We start from the raw sequence: 22,699 nt of genomic DNA, 5'->3' as shown, positions 1-22,699 counted from the left end.
GAATGTATGGTCCTATTGAAAACAACTACTCTCCTCTTGGTAAATACGACATTTAAATAGTACAGTATTAGCTATTTAAAATAGTTTTCAAGAAGTAGTTATTCTGTTTTAATTTAACTTTATTTCTATGAACTTGAGAAAATCTCATCTATGTTTTAGATCCATCAAAGGCACATTTCAAAGTGGAATTTCTGACAGTGGGTCAGAAAATTAGTGAGCAGATGATAGGTGTGTTACTTACTTTAAATGCCTTTTCTATTCAGCCAGTGAATATAAAAAATAATATCTGTAAATTGTTGGTATGGTAATTTTAGAGGTTAATCTAAACTATAGCACATAATGTCATTTGGATAATACAGTCATCAAAAAGATTGAATTATGATCAAAGGAATTTGATTCAGGTATCAAAAGGAAATGCCAAAAAGAAGGAAGGTGTTGACTGGGATAGGCACTGACTTATAGCAGAAATCAACAGGTTTACTTAAGTCCCTTTACTTACAATGGAAGAGAGAACTAGAAGAGTTTTAAGTATAATGAGATCAAAGAAGTCTGGGTGACTGGATGCAAGTGGTCAACTGATGGATCATGGGAAACATTGGTCTATCCAATGACCCTATCACCAGCCAAGTTATCAGTGATTTATTTATTACTTATTACTGTTAACACTGAGTTGCTTTAGCTAAGTCAAACGATTACAGTTTAAAGAAGGTTTGGGCAGACTGGGATTGGGATTGGGCAGACTGACACGTCATGTAAAGTCTGGAAGATCCACTCCAAAACCTGCTCATTTCTTGAACGGTTTTATCAATGTAACCTCAGCTCTGCTATAAAGAAATTATTGGTTAGTTAATTGAGAAGCATATACCAATGGAAGAAGAGAATAGTCTTTTTCAGTCTTGGAGTAGAGATCTTTGACACAGAGGTCAGTGGTTTGATACATAGGTTAAAAATGTCAGCATCCTGAGACGATATAGTAAGTCCTTGTATGTTAGCTGCTGTTGGAATATGAAGGCAGTGAAGAAGTCCTATCTTCAAGCAGAGTATAATCTAGTCGTTGCCAGTAGCATATTTGAGCAGCCTTCATATAATCTTAAACTGAAATCATTCATAATTTGAAGACACTGGGGCCAGATTGCCTAGGTTTTAATTCTGGTTCTGTCACTTATTAGCTCCTCTGGGTCTTGACTCCCTCATCCTTAAAAGGACACAGTAGCAGTATCTACTTTGTAGGTTGTGCTGAGAATTAAAAAGAGTTACTATACATACAACTTTGACAACAATGCCTGATACAGTGGGTATTCTGTAACATGCACGTTCCAGTTTCTGAGAAAATAGTCTTTGCTGGAGCAGAAGTCAGCTCCTATCCCAGCTGCCATTTACAGACTTGAAGACCTGAGCCGGTGATTTGACTTCTGTCAAAGACAGAATCCTCCCAGTTGATGTCATGGGCTATGAAAGTACTTTTGAAATAGCAAAATGTGATACAAGTGTGAGATATTTAGTAATATTGTATCATGTTGATTAGCTTCAGCTATGTACTAAGGGTTGCCTTTAGTTCCTATATAAAGAAATTTTGCTTATGCATCAGGTTGTTCAGCTACTACTCAATTTGCCTTTTTTCTCCAGACTTTAACATTTTTATTTTGTTTTGGGGTATAGCCAATTAACAATGTTATGGTAGTTTCAGGTGAACAGTGAAGGGACTCAGCCATACATATACATGTACCCATCTTCCCCCAAACTCTCCTCCCACAGTTTCTTTTTTAAATTATGTACCAGTAACCTGCTGTATGGCACTCACTGAGGGCACAACAGTGAACAACCCAGAAGTCCTGGAGCTCACAGTCTGGTAGGAAACATGCAGGAGAACAACATTCTAGAAGACAGACAGCAGGAGCCCCTGGTAATCTCCCCAGGGTGGAGGAAGGAGCGGAGGGGCAGTGGAATGGAATGAGGAGTGACACCTAATGAATCTTGCTGGGGAGGAGGAATCTTCTAAGTAAAACAAGGGCAGGAAGGCATTCCAGGCATTCAGTGAATTGCAGAAGGGATGTAACGGCACAGAGCACACCAGAGGCAGGCGAAGGCAGGAGGTAGGGATGGGGGAGCCAGGTCACCAGAGGCCTCTGTGGCACCACATCATGGAATTTGGACATTGTCCAGGAGGTGCTGAGAAGCCACTTCAGAACTTGAAATACAGGGGGGAGTAAACAGTCCCGGTTGCAGTTTAAGAATATCATCCGATAGTGCTGAGAATGGAAGAGAAGGCAGGGAAATCATGTTAGGAGGGAACTGCGGTGACCAGTCCCATCATCTCGGAATGCTAAAAATCGATTACCAGTACAGGAAAACACGGGTGAAACAAAGCAAAACCTGAAGTCAGCCACTTTGCTCTTTGGTCTCCATGGGAGCAAAAGTAGACTGTCTCAAACGTGTTCTTAAGAATGAAAGAACATCAGTCACAATAAGATGCATCAAAAAGATAATTGTGGGTAGAGGGACAGGAAAAAAGTATAAGAGAAGGTGAACAGAAGACAGTGATGCAGATCATTGAAACTGGAGAGTTTAGTTAAGCTCGTCAGTGAAAGTTAGATGACAGCTTGCTCTACTGGATCATGACTCACAGTGTGAGATAAGGCCTGAGAGAAAATTTTGAATGAAACACTATGCAAACCTTAAGATTTGTTGTTCAGTTGCTCAGTCGTGTCCAACTCTTTGTGACCCTATGAGCTGCAGCACACCGGGCTTCCCTGTCCTTTGCCATCTCCCGGAGCTTGCTCAGACTCATGTGCATTGAGTCAGTGATGCAATCTAATCATCTCATCCGCTGTCATCCCCTTCTCCTCCTGCCTTCAATCTTTCCCAGCATCAGAGATACTTTTATAAGGAAAGAGAAACTCACAAAGGTGGAGATATTCCCACTAGAACGGCAGCTTCCTAAAGTCAAGGACTACATCTCCTTTGCTGCTGGACCTGTGTCTTGTGTATAATAATAGTTACTGTGGGCAGGAACTAAATTCCCTTTGTGCACCAGCTCATTTAGTTCTCTTAACAGTCCTAGGAGGGAAGGAGGGTTAGCATCATTTCACAGACAGGGAAGATCAGGCCCAGAGAGGTTATGGAGGGTCCCAGAGGTTGGCCATACCACTCATAAATTAGAGTGAGGATGGATTTAAACCTGGGCAGTGTGTGTCTAGAGGCTGCTTTAAACTAGTGTGTAAGCATGTTAGAGACCTTTGCTGGTCTGGAGGAAGGACAATTAGAATTCCTGACATTTTAAAATGATAGACTATTTTAAATGCAACTTTACTGGTTTAAAGTTCCTGTATGTATCTAAGACATGCAACAAATTTTAAGTTTTATCACTTGCTTTACTAAAAGATTTTAAAAAAAAAATCCTTTATGTGTAAATGTATGCTTCTAAAAAGTTGGGACTTTTTTTTTTTCCTGGAGCTAGAAAAGTAGTTATAAAGTTTATTTGGAAGAATAAACATATAGGAATATATGAGAAAACCCTTAAAAAGAAAAAGAACAGTCGATGTCGGAAGATAGGCCATGCTAGATAATAAAACACGTCATAAGGCCTCAAAAATTAAAATGATATTTTATCATTTTATTTATTTAGATTAATAGAAGAAAAAAGCCAGAATGAGACCAAAATGTGTATGGAAATTTCAAAATTTTTAATAGAAATTTCAAATTTTATAATGATCACATTAAGAAGTTATTTTAAAACTGTTTTGGCATAAGAAATCTATCTTTCCTAAATCTAAAAAGCTACTCCCTATAGTCTTTTCCATCCAATTTATTTATGTGACTCATCTTTATTCAGCAAGTAGCTTAAAGGTAAACTTATCCTAGATTATATCTAAGCAGTTATGAAATCTTCAAAAATCAGGACCCGAATTATCTACACTAAGAATAGAACAGCAAAAATGGTTATGACAAGATGAATAGATGAACAGGGAAGAGGAGTAATATAAAAGCGAAAGACCTCTAAGAAAGTGAAGAGCGATGTCAGACCATTTAATCTGCAATCTTACATCTTGGTTTCTGATGTAGAATAAAGACCCCAAGATGGCTCGAGTTGCACTGGAATCTCTGTACAGATTACTCTGGGTTTACATGATCCGAATTAAATGTGAAAGCAACACGGCTACTCAGAGGTAAGGAGCTGGCTTGGGTTCATGGTAATCCCATCACTAAGTTAATGGTAACCACTTCGCTCAGCCAATGAAGAGGGTGTTTTGTTTCATTGCTACCTACCCTAACCAAACTAGAAGCTGTTCAAAGCTGACAGCTTCTAAAAGATCTAAGTCCTTTGGACATTTTCAGGCTTTCCTTAGACATTAGCTCAGCAGCCATTATAGAAACCCCAGTCTTTACCAGGATTGCCAAGTTCCGTGTCAGGGTTACATTTGCCGCTTTAACAAAGGAAATGGCTATAATTTTCCAGCTGCCCTTAGTTTTCCAGAGAAACTTTTCATAGAGTAATTATGCTAATGGAAAAGAAATGAAGTGGTTTGTTTTCTTTTTCTGAATTCTCTCTGATACTTAGATAAGATGAAGCATCTACCATTTTCCCTTAAAGTACTGGAGCTCAGCCAATCTTGCTTGTTTTCTCTTTTTTTTTCCCCCTTATCTTTCAGCCGTCTTATAACCATCATCACAACACTTTTCCCCAAAGGGTCCCGTGGTGTGGTGCCAAGGGATATGCCTCTCAACATCTTTGTGAAAATCATCCAGTTCATCGCCCAGGTAATGGAGACGCTTCTGGGAGTCTTCTAATTGCCTTTAAGTAGCCACCTCCTTCTTAGGAATTACTAACAGACCAAGAGTCTAAAATAATATCTTACATGTATAGACTTTTTGGAGTGATTTTGCAAGTGTTTTCACACATAGCTTATTTTTTTTGCTTCAAAACAAATTGTGGCATGGTGTGCCAAGTGTTTTCAGCGTTTGACAAACGAAGGAACTGAGAGACAGGTTTTAAGTGACTCACCTAAGGTCACAGAGACTATTAGCAAAAGAGTCTCTTGACTCCTTGACTCTGTTTTTTCCTGCTTCTCTGCTCTAGATTCCACAAGTCAGGAGGAAATTGAGTCTGATGTTTGCAGGAAATCAGAAGATGACAGTTATTGAACTTGGATGAGTAAATCATAATGCTCTAACTTTCACCCTGTGAAAAAGAAGAATATAACATGAATAGTAGCATTTATCAAGCTAATATCAAGCCAAGAGCTGTTCTAAGCACTTTACACATACTATTAGTTAAGAACTGGGTCCAATAATATTAAACATTTAATGTTAGTTTACTATTTAGACCCAGGACTTCTGTGTTTTAAAACATTGTGTGTAAATGGTTTTATCCCCACTTTGACTTCCTTGTGATTTATGGAGAAGCGTGAAAAGTCCTTCATTACAGTCTGCCCTCTGCCATGAGCTAGCACGCATGAGTCTAAGTTATTTCGGTCATATCTGACTCTTTATGACCCTGTGGATTGTACCCTGTCAGGCTCCATCTGTCCATGGGATTCTCAGGCAAGAATACTGGAGTGAGTTGCCATGCCCTTCTCTAGGGGATCTTCCCAACCCAGGACTGAACCCACATCTCTTGCATTTCCTGCATTGGCAGGCAGGTTCTTTACCACTACCACCACGTAGGAAATCATGAGCCAGCTCTATACCCTAAAGAAGTCCTGGAACATCTTCATTCTAAGTGTCTTCATTTGTAAAATGTGAATAGGAATGCTTGCCTAGTATCCCTCAGAATGTTGTGTGGATAAAGGGAAATAACAAATGTGAAAAAACTGTTGACGTGTAATTGATGTTGATATAAAGACATAAGGTTCTATTGCTACTTTATAGGTAATTTAATATATGATATCTCTCTGTGTGTTTAGTATAATGAAATGCTTCTGTAATATATGTACTTAGGGAAAGGACATTACTCCATTAAGGACATTAATTCATCCGCTGCTTTGCAGGCAGATGAATTAACAGAACTTTTCCACATTATCATGTGGCTGAGAACGTGCTTTGATTATTCTGAAATAGGTTGTTTAAAATCAAGATGACAGATCTTAGTAGTCACTGCCTCAAATTATTAGAATCTGGCTTAAATGTTCTCATTTAAGTGACCTTAATGTGTCGTTTGTTGATTATTCATTTCCCTTGCAGGATTGTCTCTTATAAGCCAAAGGATTGGAAATGTTAGATAACAGAAGAAAATGATCGTTTTGTAGGGGTATTTTAAAAACTATGTTTTTAAACTGAGTTTTAAGAAGTTGCCAGCATTTGCAGGGCTAGGAGGAGGAGTTTGTAGTGTGGATGAGCCCAGACACTCAGAATGTTTTGGTTTGTCATGTTTTGATTTTTAGTCATTCTGTGTATTAGGGTCTAATTTCATATATTATAGAATGAGAGCATCTCCACACATCCCAGATGGACCTGGATTTCCACCAGGGATTCTCTGTGATGCATGAAATGAAGCAGGACCTCTCTCCTTTCAGCAGCCACCTGTTGGGTGCATGTGATGAAAACAGACATTTTCATGTTAAGTGAGTATTTTAACACTCTGTTTGTTTTCTCTTTTTCACCATAGGAACGTTTAGATTTTGCAATGAAAGAAATCATTTTTGATTTCCTTTGTGTGGGAAAACCAGCAAAAGCTTTCAGTCTCAATCCAGAGGTAAGAATGACCCTTCTGCGTGTCTTCACTTTGCAATCTTGGGGAGTGGAGTGAAGGCCATCTTCTCCAAAAAGTCTCCTATTGTTTTCTGTCCATGGTATTTGACAAAAATAGTACAGCTGGTGGAATTTCAGAAGTAAGATTTTTGGGTGAATAAACTTAGAATGGTTAAAGGTTGATATCATATCATCTTCTCTTCTTGCAGAAGGAAGTAAACCTTGCTCCAAAAGGTAATCTGTCGCTCTAAGTCTGGTGGTTTATTTTAGAAAAGTCAGTACTTATAATTTATTTTGATGCAGGTTAGCAAATTGAAGAGCTTTGGGAAGTGATGAAGCAGAGAAGAATCAATGCATGCAATGATAAAATACTAAAATATAGTGAAATTAGTTAATGTTTGCATATTTGATTCTGTGGCAGCATCATAGTTCAAGGGCCAGGAAGGTCATGGAAATGAGTGTATAATGGATATGATGTACTTCCTAGAGGGTGGCAAGGGGAGGGGCTGCCTATGCAAATGAAAGCACACTCAGTTTTGGACCTCGAAAAAGACTGTTAGCCAAGAGAAATATGCCTGGCAAGTGGCCTCTTTGCAGCCTCGTACCTATGAGATTGTAGAGAGAACACTGAACCAGAAGTCAGCAGAGCTGAATTTACTGCTTGCCACCAGCTCTTCCACCTTTAGTAGCTGTAAGACATTGCACACCATAAAATTTTTTTAAAAGATTGTTTCTGTCGTCACTGTGATATCGTCTGGCTTCTTCATCATGTCAGTGAGGAAGGAGGCCCAGAGCCCAGAGGCTCAGAACAGGCAGCTGGTTAGCAGCAAAGGGAACCGAGCCTCCCTGTACCCTCTTGCTTCCTCTCACAAACCCTGATTGCTCTTATTGGTGCTGAGATTGAGCAGCACCTTGAGCCCAACAAGCCCCAAACAGGAGTTTGTCTAGTTTTTAATGACATTACAGGGGTCCACAATAGCTGCTGCCAGAGTCAGTGGGCCAGTGAGGCGGGGGCAAAGCCAGTGTAAATTCAGGGCATTTTGGCTGAAATGAGGCCCATGACCCACTGACTAAAGAGTCTTCTCTTGCCTAGAGACAGCAGTTCCAAGCTTTTCAATGGATAAAAGATAGTCTTTTTTTTTTTCTTTTTGACTGTGACATATAGCTTAGATTCCCAACTAGGGATCAGACCCAGGCCCCCTGCGTGGAAGCACAGAGTCCTAAACGCTGGACAGCCAGGAAATCCCAGGATAGTCTTTCTAATGGTGCTAAACAGTTGGGCAATCATTTGCAACATAATGAACTTCAACCCATAATTTGTCCTATCAGCAAAAATTAAATCATAAGCCTAAATGTGAAATCCTATATCAGAAATCTTCCAGAAGAAAACATGAAACAAAATCTTTGTGATGTCGAGTAGGCAGAAATTTCTTTGCATATAAAAATTATAAACTATGGAAGAAAAAGTTGATAAATTGGCCATCATCAAAATAAAGTTTGCACTTTAAAAGATGATGTTTACTGAAGCATAGAGCCAAAGACCGGGAGAAAACATTTGCAAAACATATATTGACAAACTCTTCTACCCAGAATATATATGAACTGTCATAACTCAATAATACAGTTTTTTGTATGGGCAAAATGAAGAGCCTCTTGAAGAGATACATATGACTGGTAAGCCCATGAAATGATGTTCATCATCGTAAATCATTAGACAAATTCAAGTTAAAACTAAAGTAAGATGTGCTGAGAAGAATACAGAGCAATTGGAACTTGATACTGTTTTAGTGAGAATTCAAAATGGTACAACCACTTTAGAAAAGTTTGGTAACTTCTTATAAGTTTAAACATACACTTGGCATTTGATCCAGCAGCTCCATTCCAAGGTATTTATCCAAGAGAAATTAAAACCTATATCCATAAAGGTTTGTATGAATATTTATAGGAGCTTTATTCATGATGACTAAAAATAGGAAAGCCACTCCTGTTCAACAGCTGGTGGATGTCTAAGGAAATTATGAATCATCAATACAACGGAGTACTATTCAGCCACAAAAAGAAACAAACTATTGATACTGCAGCAGTACCTCAAAAGCATTACACTAAGCGAAATCAGCAAGACACGAAAGGTTGTGTCTGTTTGCCTCTGTTAATATCGTATTCTAAAAAAGGCAAAATTATAGACAGAAATTAGACACTGATAGTAAAGTGCTGGGGTTGGAGGAGAGGACTGACTTTAAAGAAATACAGAGGAACTTTAGGGGATGATGGAAATATTTTTCATCTTGACTGTGATGATAGTTAGCGGACTATGTTTCTCAAAATTGGAAGAACTCTAGACAAGGAGTGCATTTTACTACATGTGATTATATCTCAGTAAACTTGACTTCAATAGGAAAACAGTGAAGATTCTTGCCTACAATATATTTGCTAGTAGGAACTTTTCCGGCATTAATTTTTACCATAGCCCTATATGATCGATAGGTATTAGTATTCTCATTCTACAGAAAGGAACCTGAGACTTGGCCTTGAGAAAGATAAGTAATTTCTTAAGACCAGACAGATAATAGGAGAGGCATGATACAGAGCTATATAAAACATGAGAAGAAATTATTTTTGAAATTAAGTTAAAAATATACTTCTTAAACTATTCCAGCTTACTTCTGTCCTTGATACTATTCAGAGGAAAGGAAAACTAAGAGAACTGGCAGGATGGCTCACAAATCAGATAATCCACTTGCAGATAATGGCTTGATCATTTATTTCAACTCATGGTCATCCTATGGGTACTGCATCTCCTGAACTGAACGTTGTATTTCCTCATCCAAATGATTGCTGCATCTTGAAAAAAAAAAAATCCACAAGCCTAGAGAACATTTCAGAAAGAACTACTGAAATAAATGAGGGAACTAATGAATTTTAATATACAGTCAATTTTTTAATTAATACTTGTTCATATTAGAAAATGGAGAGAGAATATTAGTGAAGGCCATAAAAATCATAAAATACACACTGTATTGGGTATGAATGGGCCAGAGAAATGTTTACCACATCCTGCTTAAAATCTCCCTACTCCAGGTCGCCGCCCGGGCGCGACCCGGGAGGACGGGCTGTGCCGAGTTCCTCGGAGGAAATTACTTCGTGGACAAGAATCACACACCTTCAGTTCACGGTGTGTGACAAGCACAAGCAGCTATGAGAAACCACAGGATGGACGCCGTGCCACTTCCTGGAGCAGTCCACTCGACTTGAGGAGTCAGAAAGGAAGAATCTGGCCCACCTTCTCAGTGCCCTGCCCTCCTCCTGCTGTGAGCCCTAAGATGGAGGAGAGGATGCCTGCTGCTCGGGGGAAGTCTAAGGCCAAGGCACCAGTGACATTTGGGGATTTGGCCATCTACTTCTCCCAGGAGGAGTGGGAATGGCTGAGCCCCATTCAGAAGGATCTGTATGAAGACGTCATGTTGGAAAACTACCAGAACCTGGTTTCTCTCGGACTTTCCTTTCGGAGACCAAATGTGATCAGCTTATTGGAGAAAGGGAAAGCACCCTGGATGGTGGACCCAGTGAAAAGACGCCGGGGCTTGGACTTAGGGTCTAAATGTGAGACCAAGAAGTTACCTCCAAATCAGTGCAACAAATCTGGGCAAAGCATCTATCAGAAACCAGTTTCCACGTCACAAAAAGCTCCCACAGGAAAGAGAGGTCGCAGGAAAAGTTCAGTCCTAATAAAACCCAAGAAAGTACATTCAGAGAAGAAGTCTTTAAAATGTAATGACTGTGGGAAGTTCTTTAGTCAGAGCTTATCTCTTAAATTTCATCAGAACTCTCATGCTGGGGAGAAGCCTTATGAATGCAGTAGTTGTAGGAAAGCTTTCAGACAGATCTCATCCCTCATTCTTCACCAGAAAAACCACAATGGAAGGAAAAACTTTGAATGTGATAAATGTGGGGAAAGCTTCATTCAGAGAACATCCCTGCTCCTACATGGGAAAATTCATGGTGAAAAGGAAGTCTTTGACTGTGGGAAGGCCTTGAGTCAGTGCTCATCTCTCAGTATACATCAGAAAATCCACTTTGTTGAAAATGTCTACCAGTGCAGAAAATGTAAGAAAGCCTTCATTCGCATGTCATCTTTTTTACTTCATAGGAAAATTCACAGTGGAAAGAAAATACACAAATGCAATAAATGTAGGAGAGTCTTCAGTAAGAAATCAGTCCTTGTTATACATAAAAGAATTCACACTGGAGAGAAAAGTTGTGAAAGTGAAACGGCCTTAAGTCACAGTCTACAGCAGAGAAGTCACCATTTAGAGAATCCTTATAAATGCAGAAAATGTGGGAAATCCTTTAATAGAATTTCATCCATTGTGCTTCATCAGAGAATTCACAATTCAGAGAAACCCTACAAATGTAATAAATGTGAGAAGATCTTCAGGCGGCTTTCAACCCTTATTCTACATCTAAGAATTCATAATAAAGAGAAACTATACCAGTGTAATAAATGTGAGAAGGTCTGCAATCGGCATTCATCCCTTATCCAACACCAAAAAGTCCATACAAAGAAAAAGAAACTGTTTGAATGTAAAGAGTGTGGAAAGATGTTTTCTGGAACTGCCAACCTTAAAATACATCAGAACATTCATTCTGAAGAGAAACCCTTCAAATGCAATAAGTGTAGTAAAGTTTTTGGCCGCCAGTCATTTCTTATTGAACATCAGAGAATTCATACTGGAGAAAAACCCTATCAGTGTGAGGAGTGTGGGAAAGCCTTCAGTCACCGCATCTCTCTTACGAGGCATAAGAGAATTCATAGTGAAGACAGACCCTATGAATGTGATCAGTGTGGGAAGGCCTTCAGCCAGAGTGCTCACCTCGCCCAACATGAAAGAATTCACACTGGAGAGAAACCATACACATGCAAAACATGTGGGAAGGCCTTTAGCCAGCGGACATCCCTCATCCTCCATGAAAGAAGTCACACTAGAGAGAAACCCTATGAATGTAATGAATGTGGGAAGGCATTTAGCAGCGGCTCCGATCTTATTCAGCATCAGAGAAGTCATTCCTCGGAGAAACCCTATGAATGTAGTAAATGTGGGAAGGCATACAGTCGGAGCTCATCCTTGATTCGACATCAGAATACACATTCTGAGGAAAAGACTTAAGATTGTTTTAAATATGTGAAAGCAGAGAGGGAGGCCAGCCAAGTAGCAGAGACAGGGGCATGGGAAAATGCATGTCTGTAACACAAACTGTAAAAATGGGGGAGTTTGATGTTGTATCCCACCTTGAAAGCCAAAGAACAAAAGTCATTGGTGATTTGACTGGAGGATTTGAAATCAACTGAAGCAGTGACTTTATCAGACATCTTAGTTTCAAAATAACAAGCTCAGATGATTGGGTCAGTCATTTTTAATGAAGAGCATTTTTCATTTGATAAAAACAACTGGTACTTTATTCCCATCGTAACTTTAAAGCTATTTCATTGGTCATGTACAACAAAGTACATTGTAAATCCATTTTTTCTGGATGGATCTGTGAGCCTGACTTAAGGTCATGTGAAAAAAGAATTTGAGTTTGTCCCTTAGAAGTATCACAGAAGGGATTTTCTCACAAACCAGGGTGCCATTTTCAGCTAACAGTAACTTGTGGGTGAGAATAAAGAAGACTGAGTAAAGAGATAATAGCATTCACAATTGTGTGGAGCAATAGAATCATTACCATACTGTCTCTATTGATATGAAGATATATGATCTTCATGGTGTGAAAAATCTAACAAGCCTGGGACAAGCTAATGGGGAAAAAAATCAGGATGTACTGAAGAATGAGGAACTTCAGAATGGGGAGAAATTATTATTTTGTTTGTATATGAATTTATATTTATATGAATAAACATTGGTATTTTTATGTAAGAACACTGGTGCGCAGCAAGTGATTGGTGGAGAATGGGATGTCGTGGACTGAATTCATGTTAAAAACCTAACCCCTAATGTGACTGTATTTGAATTGAGGCCTTTTGGGATATAGTAAGGGTTAGATGAGGTCTTGAGGATGTGGTCCTCATAATAGGAATGGTGTTTTTAAAAGAAGAGACACCAGAGATCTCTGCTGTGCGAGGACACAAGAAGACAAACGAGCCCTCACCAGTATCCAGCCGTGTGTCGTCCTGACCTCAGCCTTCCAGCCTCCAAAACTGGGAGAAATGAATTTTAGGTCACTCAGTTTATAGTGTTTCGTTATGGCAAACTAAACTAATACGTGAGAAAAACCCTGCATTTATGTGCCAGGCTCTTTTCTTGTCAGCTGTTCATTATATATACAATAGTGTTCAGTCCCTTTCCAGTTTGTGCAAAATATGTAAGAAATAAAATCAGAGTTTTTTTTTTTGGAACTGGGTTATATACAAAAAAAAAAAAAAAAATCTCCCTACTCCTTGAGTCTTGAATTAATAGTTTAAAACTAGAAGTCAGAGCTTCCCTGGCTCAGTGATAAAGAGTCCACCTGCCAATGCAGGGGACAGAGCAGTTCAGTCCCTGATCTGGGAAGATCTCACATATCACAGGACAGCTAAGCCCACGTGGCACAACTAGAGAGTGGCCTCCACTGGCTATGACTACAGTCAACCTGTGTGCAGCAACAGAGACCCAGTGCAGCCACAGAGAAATAAATCTTTAAAATAAATAATAAAACTCTAAGTATTGCTTCATCTTATAAGTACGTGTAATCATGTACTACAGAATGGGTGATCCAGGCAAACTCAACTTGGATATTTAGCTTCCTACCTACTAGTTAACGTGGTCCTCAGTTTACTCACCTGAAAAATAAAAATAATCATACCTTCCTTGCATGGCTGTTTTAAAGATGAGAGTTAATATGCAGTTCTGGATATACTTTAAGAATTCAATAAATTGTAATTAGGTTATCAGTGTTACTTCTGGTAATTATTTTCTGCATTAGGGAGTAGTCTACTTAGGGAACTTATTAACTTGATGTGGTTTGAAAATAATGAGTGTAAATGTTTACACGTGGCTGTTAAAGGAAGAACAGATGTTTTAGTACCTTCTGACCTTTTAAGATGATTGCTGCTGGAAGCAACTATCTTACTGCGTCATCTTTTGGAGCCATTACCTGAGACTGAGGAAGATAGTGACCTGGCCCAGAAGGACATTTCTTCTTATAAGCTTTTGTGTTGTTATCAGTAACAGGTTCTATGGCTTTGAATACTTTAAATTTATTTTCAAATTCATCAGCCTTTGTGATGCCAAAGTCTGCAACCTGGAGTTCCGAGCAGACAACTCTTATTTCTGTGATTCACAGTTAGAACTCCGTTTTTGTGTTGTTGTTTTTTTTTTCATCCAGTCATTGTGAATTAACGTGTCTCCTTCCAGGAGACAGAAGAGACTTCTGTTGACCTCAGTTTACCTTACTGAAGCAGCTCCAGAGGGTGACCGCTTGTCCCTTTGAGGTGCACCCAGTATCCCTCAAAGAGAATGAGTCTGCTCATCTCTTAACATACCCTGCAAGTTTGGTGAAAGTCTTCCCAGTTGTTTCCTTGTGACGCAGCAACAAAAGCATCAGAAATTTAATTTTACTTCCTTGTTGTTCAGTCGCTCAGTCGTGTCCGACTCTTTGCGAACCCATGGATTGCAGCACGCCAGGCTTCTCTGTCCTTCACCATCTCCTGGAGCTTGCTCACACTCATGTCCGTTTATTCCCTCAGGTTTGGCCTCAACTCTTGTGACTTTTAAATGACTTTCCCACTCTGATCTAGATGGCAAGCCATGCTTAACTTCTCTGAAGGACTGCTGGTCTGATTTCACGACAGTAATTGGGTCTTTCTCTTCATCATGAATGTGTTGTCTCCTAACAGAGAATGAATATTGGCTTAAGGGCGTTCTTGGTCATAGCCGACAGCTTGCAGCAGAAAGATGGAGAACCTCCCATGCCGGTTACCGGGGCTGTTCTCCCTTCAGGAAACACACTGAGGGTGAAGAAAACGTATCTGAGTAAGACACTAACTGAAGAGGAAGCCAAAATGATAGGTGGGTTTCAAAGATGTGTTCACGCTGGGTTTTATTAAGCTTTTAAACTGACCAATAGATACTCACCCTTAGTGAGATATACTTTTAAAAAATATTCATAAAAGTAGCTGATGAGACTTTTCAACATTAATTGTTTTGATTCAGTCTGTGGTTTGTTTTACTGCCCTTTAAACTTCTTGGAACTTCCTGTTAAACATTTAGTTGTTTAAATGTTAGATTTTTATCTAAGTTTGGTCTTTTCAAACTTCTAATATTGATTATCTGCAGTTTACAGTAAATTTCTAAGATATCTGTGTCCTTTGGTAGAGAATCCTATTTATAAAGCAACCATAAAAATATATTCATTCACTTACTCATTCCTGCATCCATTTTTATGGTTCCTTTTTTTTTTTTTTTTTTCAGTAAAATTAGTTTAATCTGTGTTTTAAACATGCCAAACCCCATATCTGCCAGGGCATATTTTGGGTTTAGCCTACATAAGATTATTTTCTTTTTAATTTAACTATCTTAACTCAAAGAGATAACTTTTTGCATTTGTTTCCTTTTTTACTGAGTTTATGAATTTACAAACATGCTTCAAACTTGTTAAGACAGTTCTTTGATTCCAAAGACCTGGAGGAAACATATGAGGAAACTTTTTTCTTTAAAATATTTCTCTTTAGTTATGAAATGGTTAAATGAGTTCAAAAATTTTTAATACATGAGAAATAATCATTACTAATTATTTCATTAAAGCACAAATTTTGGATTATATACACAAATATAGAAAATGTATATACATATATGAAATACATATTCTATACACATTTGCCTTCCACTCTGCTGAGAGTGATAAAAATAATATCACTGAAATCATCTTCCTTCATTTAAAAATTTATAATGTGTCGCCATTTTATTACTGTTACTAAAAAAAATGTTTATTTTGGGGAAAATATAATTATATTTATATTTATAATATAAAGTTATTAGAATTCTAACCCCAAATGAGCATTGTCTTTTATTACCTTTGATTCAGATAATCACTCATCGTGGTGATTTTTTTTTTTTATACTAAGCAAAAACATGAAAATTCCAGCATGGAACTTTGTTTCCTTTTTTATTTTAACTCTTCTGCAAAATATATGCCTTTGAAGAACTGGATTTCCTATGTGTTAAATTTAAAAGATTCTTTGGGTAACACCCACTACATGAGGGTGCTATGCTAAGAATCCTGCAGATAAAAGATTAGAATTAGAATTAAACTCTGCTAAATAGGTTGGTCTAATCAGCAGAATTAGACTCTTCTCCAAGAACTCATTGACTCACAGAAAGTCTTCAATAAAAAAATACATCACCAAGGATAAATAAACTGGGAATTTCACTCTTTGATAGATTCAGTCAAATATGTTACTATAATGCATATTTTTCAGGCATGTCATTATATTACTCTCAAGTACGAAAAGCTGTGGACAACATTTTAAGGCACCTTGATAAAGAAGTAGGAAGATGTATGATGCTGACTAACGTCCAGATGTTAAACAAAGAACCCGAAGACATGATCACGTGAGTATAAATGACGACTAAGTTTTCAGTGAAGGATTAATGAGCCAAAAGTCACCAGCAGAGATCTTTCTCCTTTAATTTGTACATCGTTCTCATCTTATTAGAGTCAGCTCTAAGAAGTGTTGTTATTCAGCGGTTAAGTCGTGTCCGGCTCTGCCACCCTCTGGGCTGCAGCACTCCAGGCTTCCCTCACCTTCACTATCTCCTGGAGTTTGCTCATATTCATGTCATTTGTGTGGGTAATGTCATCCAACCATCTCATCCTCTGTCACCCTCTTCCTTTTGCCTTTAACCTTTCCCAGCATCAGAGTCTTTTCCAGTGAGTCAGCTCTTTGAATCAGGTGGCCAGAGTATTGGAGCTTCAACTTCAGCATCAATCCTTCCAAGGAATATATGAATATTCAGGGTTGATTTCCTTTAAAGAAGTGTTAGGGATATTAAAAACATAGTTTGATAATATTTGACTAACTGTAAAAGTAAAGTGAAATCCAAGATTGATCTTTTTTGGCTATATTTCAAGTATCATTAGGCCAGTAAGTTAGAAAATGGGCCCAAGACTTTTTCTGGTCCACGGTTTTCAGAAGTGATGTTTTGCTCCCAAGCCCATGTGCTAGAGCAACACCACCAGTTTACAGTCATACCATCTATAAGAATCACAAGTTCACTTGTTTCTAGTGAGTATTCCTGAAATGTGAGAGTTAAACCTGCTTAATACTCATCTCACATGCTAGTAAAGTGATGCTTAAAATTCTCCAAGCCCTGCTTCAGAAATACGTGAACCGTGAACTTCCAGATGTTCAAGCTGGTTTTAGAAAAGACAGAGAAACCAGAGATCAAATTGCCAACATCCGCTGGATCATGGAAAAAGCAAGAGAGTTCCAGAAAAACATCTACTTCTGCTTTATTGACTATGCCAAAGCCTTTGACTGTGTGGATCACAATAAACTGTGGAAAATCCTGAAAGAAATGGGAATACCAGACCACCTGACCTGCCTCTTGAGAAATCTGTATGTAGGTCAGGAAGCAACAGTTAGAACTGGACATGGAACAACAGGCTGTTTCCAAATAGGAAAAGGAGTACGTCAAGGCTGTATATTGTCACCCTGCTTATTTAACTTCTATGCAGAGTACATCATGAGAAACGCTGGGCTAGAGGAAGCACAAAGTGGAATCCAGGAGAAATATCAATCACCTCAGATATGCAGATGACACCACCCTTATGGCAGAAAGTGAAGAACTAAAGAGCCTCTTGATGAAAGTGAAAGAGGAGAGTGAAAAAGTTGGCTTAAAACTCAGCATTCAGAAAGCTAAGATCATGGCATCTGGTCCCATCACTTCATGGGAAATAGATGGGGAAACAGTGTAAACAGTGTCAGATTTTATTTTGGGGGGGCTCCAAAATCACTGCAGATGGTGATTGCAGCCATGAAATTGAAAGATGCTTACTCCTTGGAAGGAAAGTTATGACCAACCTAGATAGCATATTAAAAAGCAGAGACATTAATTTATCCACACAGTTCTGTCTAGTCAAGGCTAGGGTTTTTCCTGTAGTCATGTATGGATGTGAGAGTTGGACTATAAAGAAAGCTGAGTGCTGAAGAATTGATGCTTTTGAAGTGTGGTGTTGGAGGAGACTCTTGAGAGTCCCTTGGACTGCAAGGAGATCCAACCAGTCCATCCTAAAGCAGAGCAGTCCTGGGTGTTCATTGGAAGAACTGATATTGAAGCCGAAACTCCAATACTTTGGCCACCTGATGCGAAGAGCTGACTCACTGGAAAAGACCCAGATGCTGGGAAAGATGAGGGCAGGAGGAAAAGGGGATGACAGAGGATGAGGTGGTTGGATGGCATCACTGACTCAATGGACATGGGTTTGGGTGGACTCCGGGAGTTGGTGATGGACAGGGAGGCCTGGCGTGCTGCGGTTCATGGGGTCGCAAGGAGTCGAACATGGCTGAGCGACTGAGCTGAACTGAATATTCTCTATGTAACCGTGTCATAGAAATACTGGATTTTGAGAATGTGTTCATAGCTTAAAATGTAGAAATCGGTTGATCTTAGCCAAAATTTGAGATCTGGATTTGTAATTAGTGCTCTTCATTAGAAACTCACACAATTTGTATTTACTACTTTTAATTGCTTATGGTAGGAACATGGATTTGGTTGTGACTTTTCATTTTAAGAAAGTTTGGACTTTGTTGAACTGTGAATTAAATTATATTTGGCACCTGTGTCATAAATTTCTAAAAATATAATTAGAAAATTTTTCTTTGTCACTTACCATGTGTGCTCTGTCATGTCCAAATTCTTGCGACCCCGTGCATTGTAGCCTGCCCAGCTCCTCTGTCCATGGACTTCTCCAGGTGAGGATACTGGAGTGGGTTGCCATTTCTTACTCCAGGGGAACTTCCCAACCCAATGATCGAACTCTCATCTCCTGCGGCTTCTATGTTGGCAGGCTGATTCTTAGCATATCCAGTTCTAAGTATCACTATTAACAGGAAGCTTGTTACCTATGTAGGAAAGTTCATGTTATTGGTGTGTATTAACATTAGTATGTTAAAAGCAAAGTACAGTGAAACAAAACATGATAAAATTAAAAATACAGAATTATTTTTAATGCATATTTAGCAGTATGGCAAGTTAAAATGAAAACCTCCTCTACAGAGCTCCACTTAAAATCTGCAGCCATTCCTTGATTCAGGGTGGTTTCTTCCATAGTTTCCCAGTGTCAACACAAATATATATTTTTTTAATAAAAATGGGTTATACAATGTATATTTTCCTATAGCTTGCCAATCATTTGCTTGAAATGATATGGAGTGCATGTTGCTATAGACTTTTCAACCAAAATGATAGCAGAAGTGATAGTGACCAAAGTTAATAACATTGAAATCTTGTCTACAGCTCTAGTACTTATCTCACAAATTGCCAGATTGTCCATAAACCTTTAACTTCCTTATTATGTACTCTTTGAATATGTTTAAGCAATTTTCAATTGATAATGTAGAAGATACAAGAAGTGCTTTTAAAACTTCCTCCATATAGTTGTTTCCTTTGAAAACAGTCAAGAAATGAAAGATGTTTAAAAGAAAACTATGAGGGACTTGCCTGGCCTTTCAGTGGTTATGACTCCACACTTCCACTGCTAGGGACCTGGTTGGGAAGCTTAAGATCCTGCAAGTCATGTGGTGCGTCCAGAACAATAATAATAAATAAAGGAAAACTATGTTTGTAATGCAGAGGTCATAGAACAGGTCAGGACTAAAACATATTCAAAACCTTAAATGGATACAGGTTTAAATGTAAGTGTAAACATTTCATTTGTATTTTAGTAATACCTCAAACCTTTTCTAAGGTGATTCTTAACTTTTTCCTAGTCAACCATCTTAAGACCCTCAAATTGGGCTAGAAAAAGTTTTTGTGCTAGGTTTTAAAGCAGACCGTTAAGTGGAAAATATTTAATGGCTGCATTTCTAAAACACAGGGAGAAACATTAGAGAATCATATAAGCATTTAGGGAAAGAGAGTTGAGGTCCATACCATGCTAATGGAAACGGTTATTGGAGTTGGTATTTGAGGTTGGTCCAGGCCCTGTGTAGGGTGTGAACTTAAACATGAAGCCTTCTGTGTTGCTCTGTCTCCATTTCTCATCCCTCTTGTGCTTTATGCTGGCAAAAATGGTAATAATAGTAAATATAATAATATGTTTGTTAATAATAATTATACAATGTCTGCTAATAAATACTATGTTATTTGGGGCTTCCCAGGTGGCGCAGGTGGTAAAGAACCCACCTGCCAATGCAGGGCATACAAGAGACACAGGTTTGATCCCCAGGTTGGGAGGATCCCCCTGGAGTAGGAAATGGCAACCCACTCCAGTACTCTTGCCTGGAGAATCCCATGGACAGAGGAGCCTGGCGGGCTGCAGTCCATGGGGTCACAAAGGGTCAGACATGACTGGGTGCCCACACACGGACTTCCTATAAAAGCCGAGGGAGTGAGGACTGCAATAAAAGGAAACCAGGCACCATTGAGAGTTTCTAATCTGGGCTCGCTTTATCAGCTGGGAATTCTGTCTGGCAGAATTTGTCATACACTTCAGGCCAGGTGGGGTCAGTCTGTTTTCCGACAGATAGGCATGTAATCCCAGGTGTTTGAAACATCTGGAGAGCATGTCAGGAGAGCTATTGAAATGACTCTGTGTGTCACACATGAGCACTCACATCAGTCACCAGGCTCTAACTCTGTCCAGCCGCCACAGATATCATTTGAAGTCTGCTCCTTCCTTCAGTTGATTGGAGGCCACTGTGCAGAGTCTGTGTGCATCCCCTGCAAAATGACCATGGAAAAGGAGAGAAAATAATCTTATAGCTTCCCACAAAAACAAAGTATTTTAGAAATGACAGATGTCTTTTTTTTGTTTATATATATAAACAGTTTTGTATTCATTCCTAACAAAGTTACAAACACATGCTAAAAAGTAGTCACAGAGCGAAATTGCTGTCCGATTATCCTCTTTAGCTTACAGAGAGCATGGATTCTGCTCGTTACATTTCTGTTCTAACACAGAATAGAATATGCTATTCCAGGAAGAAGTTGCTTCTGTGCTACTTTGTGTTTTCATTATTGTGTCCTAGGACTGTGTTAATTTGGTGCCGATTTTGCATTAATTCTCAGAGGAGTAAATCAGAATTTAAATATGCTGTTTTATTTTATCACTTAAGCCATTTGAAAGATTTGACGTGTAATTTAGTTTTCCCATAAAGGTTATTGATAAAATATATGGTTAAGAATCAGTTACCTACTTAAACTAGTAAAAATTGAAGTAATTTATCACCAAATGTATGTTTTCCCTTCACATTTTACAGCAGAATATAGAAGGCATTGTTGTTTGTCTAGTCGCTCAACTGTGTCTGACTCTTTTGTGACCCCATGGACTGCAGCCCGCCAGGCTCCTCAGTCCATGGGATTCTCCAGGCAAGAATACTGGAGTGGGTTGCCATTTCCTTCTCCAGGAATCTTCCCAACCCATGGCTCGAACCTGAGTCTCTTGTATGTCCTGCATTGGCAGGCAGGTTCTTTACTGCTGAGCCACCAGGGAAGCTGCATCAGTTCAGTTCAGTCACTTAGTCATGTCCAGCTCTTTGCTACCCCATGAATCGCAACACGCCAGGCCTCCCTGTCCCATCACCATCTCCCGGAGTTACTAAAACTAACTTCCATTGAGTCAGTGATGCCATCCAGCCATCTCATCCTCTGTCATCCCCTTCTCCTCCTGCCCGCAATCCCTCCCAGCATCAGGGTCTTTTCCAATGAGTCAACTCTTCACATGAGGTGGCCCCATAGAAGACATTAATTAGCTTAGAAAGAGGAAATCTCCATAGAGGTCAGGACCATCGGTATAATTTTAAAAAAACAGAAATGGGTGCACAATTATATACATTTCAGGATTTTACTTGACAATATGAAAGACTTATTTTTGGATGCACTAAAAAAAAAAAAAAAAAGTGAAAACCAGCAGTGAGAAGCATAACTCATTAGAGAAGCTTTCGGATTTTGTGTTTGTTAGAGGCACCATTCCTTGTATACATTAAAATCCTATTTTTCAGTGCTAAATGTAGGAATGACTATAATACATTTCTTACATGCTGATGCATTTAGGCATTTTAGTAAATTCAGTATCTTTACGGCAGCCCACAGGGACCAAACCTACAGAAAGCCACTGAATAGAAAGATGTATGATAGAATGCTTCTGCTACTGACATTTTCCTCTTTAGATATGTACCTCTGTCCAACATTTACATGTTCATAAGTTCTCTTAGAACTGGCCAAGCTATAAAGGGCGTAAATACTAAGAATAACATGGAATTTTAATCATAATGCTTTTTTAAAGTTAGCTGATGTTTGCTAAAACAAAAAATTTTAATTAAGGTGGGATGATTTGGGAGAATGACATTCTAACATGTATACTATCATGTGAATTGAATCGCCAGTCTATGTCTGACGCAGGATGCAGCATGCTTAAATTAAAGATTTTAAAATTTAAAAATAAAAACTAAAAAACTAAAAAAAATAAAAATAAAAAAAAATAAAGGGGTTTTAAGGTTTAACTAATAGGAAGCAATATTATTAGAAACAATGAGGGACATTTTATACTTATTAAGTGTCGATATAGCTAGGAAGCATAACAATTAAAAATATGTATGTGTTAAAAAAAAATGTATTATTGAGAACTCACAAACTAAATAAGTATAAAAGGAATTTTAAAAATTAAACTATCAAAGGATAGCTTTTGTGAGTTTCTAACATTTATACTTTTGAGGCTATTAAGGCTTAAAAGAGCACTAAAATAGCTTTGTTTTTAAAAAATAATGTGGAGCAGACACCAGGTGGTGATTCAGAAGGCCTTGATTCTAGTCTTTGTT

At 38.6% G+C, this 22,699-nt stretch overlaps 1 protein-coding gene across 1 annotated transcript in view; it reads left to right on the top strand.

The window, feature by feature from the left end:
* The window catches only part of FRY (FRY microtubule binding protein), a 331,149-nt gene that overhangs the window by 190,111 nt on the left and 118,339 nt on the right, over positions 1-22,699 (top strand). The window contains 5 exon segments of the mRNA XM_042254804.2: positions 4,063-4,166; positions 4,650-4,758; positions 6,605-6,691; positions 14,558-14,729; positions 16,139-16,271. Of these exon segments, the coding sequence (XP_042110738.1) occupies positions 4,063-4,166; positions 4,650-4,758; positions 6,605-6,691; positions 14,558-14,729; positions 16,139-16,271 (605 nt within the window).

The sequence above is a fragment of the Ovis aries genome, chromosome 10, assembly GCF_016772045.2.
Source record: "Ovis aries strain OAR_USU_Benz2616 breed Rambouillet chromosome 10, ARS-UI_Ramb_v3.0, whole genome shotgun sequence".
Lineage (NCBI taxonomy): Eukaryota > Metazoa > Chordata > Mammalia > Artiodactyla > Bovidae > Ovis > Ovis aries.
This window is presented reverse-complemented; position numbering and strand designations above follow the sequence as displayed.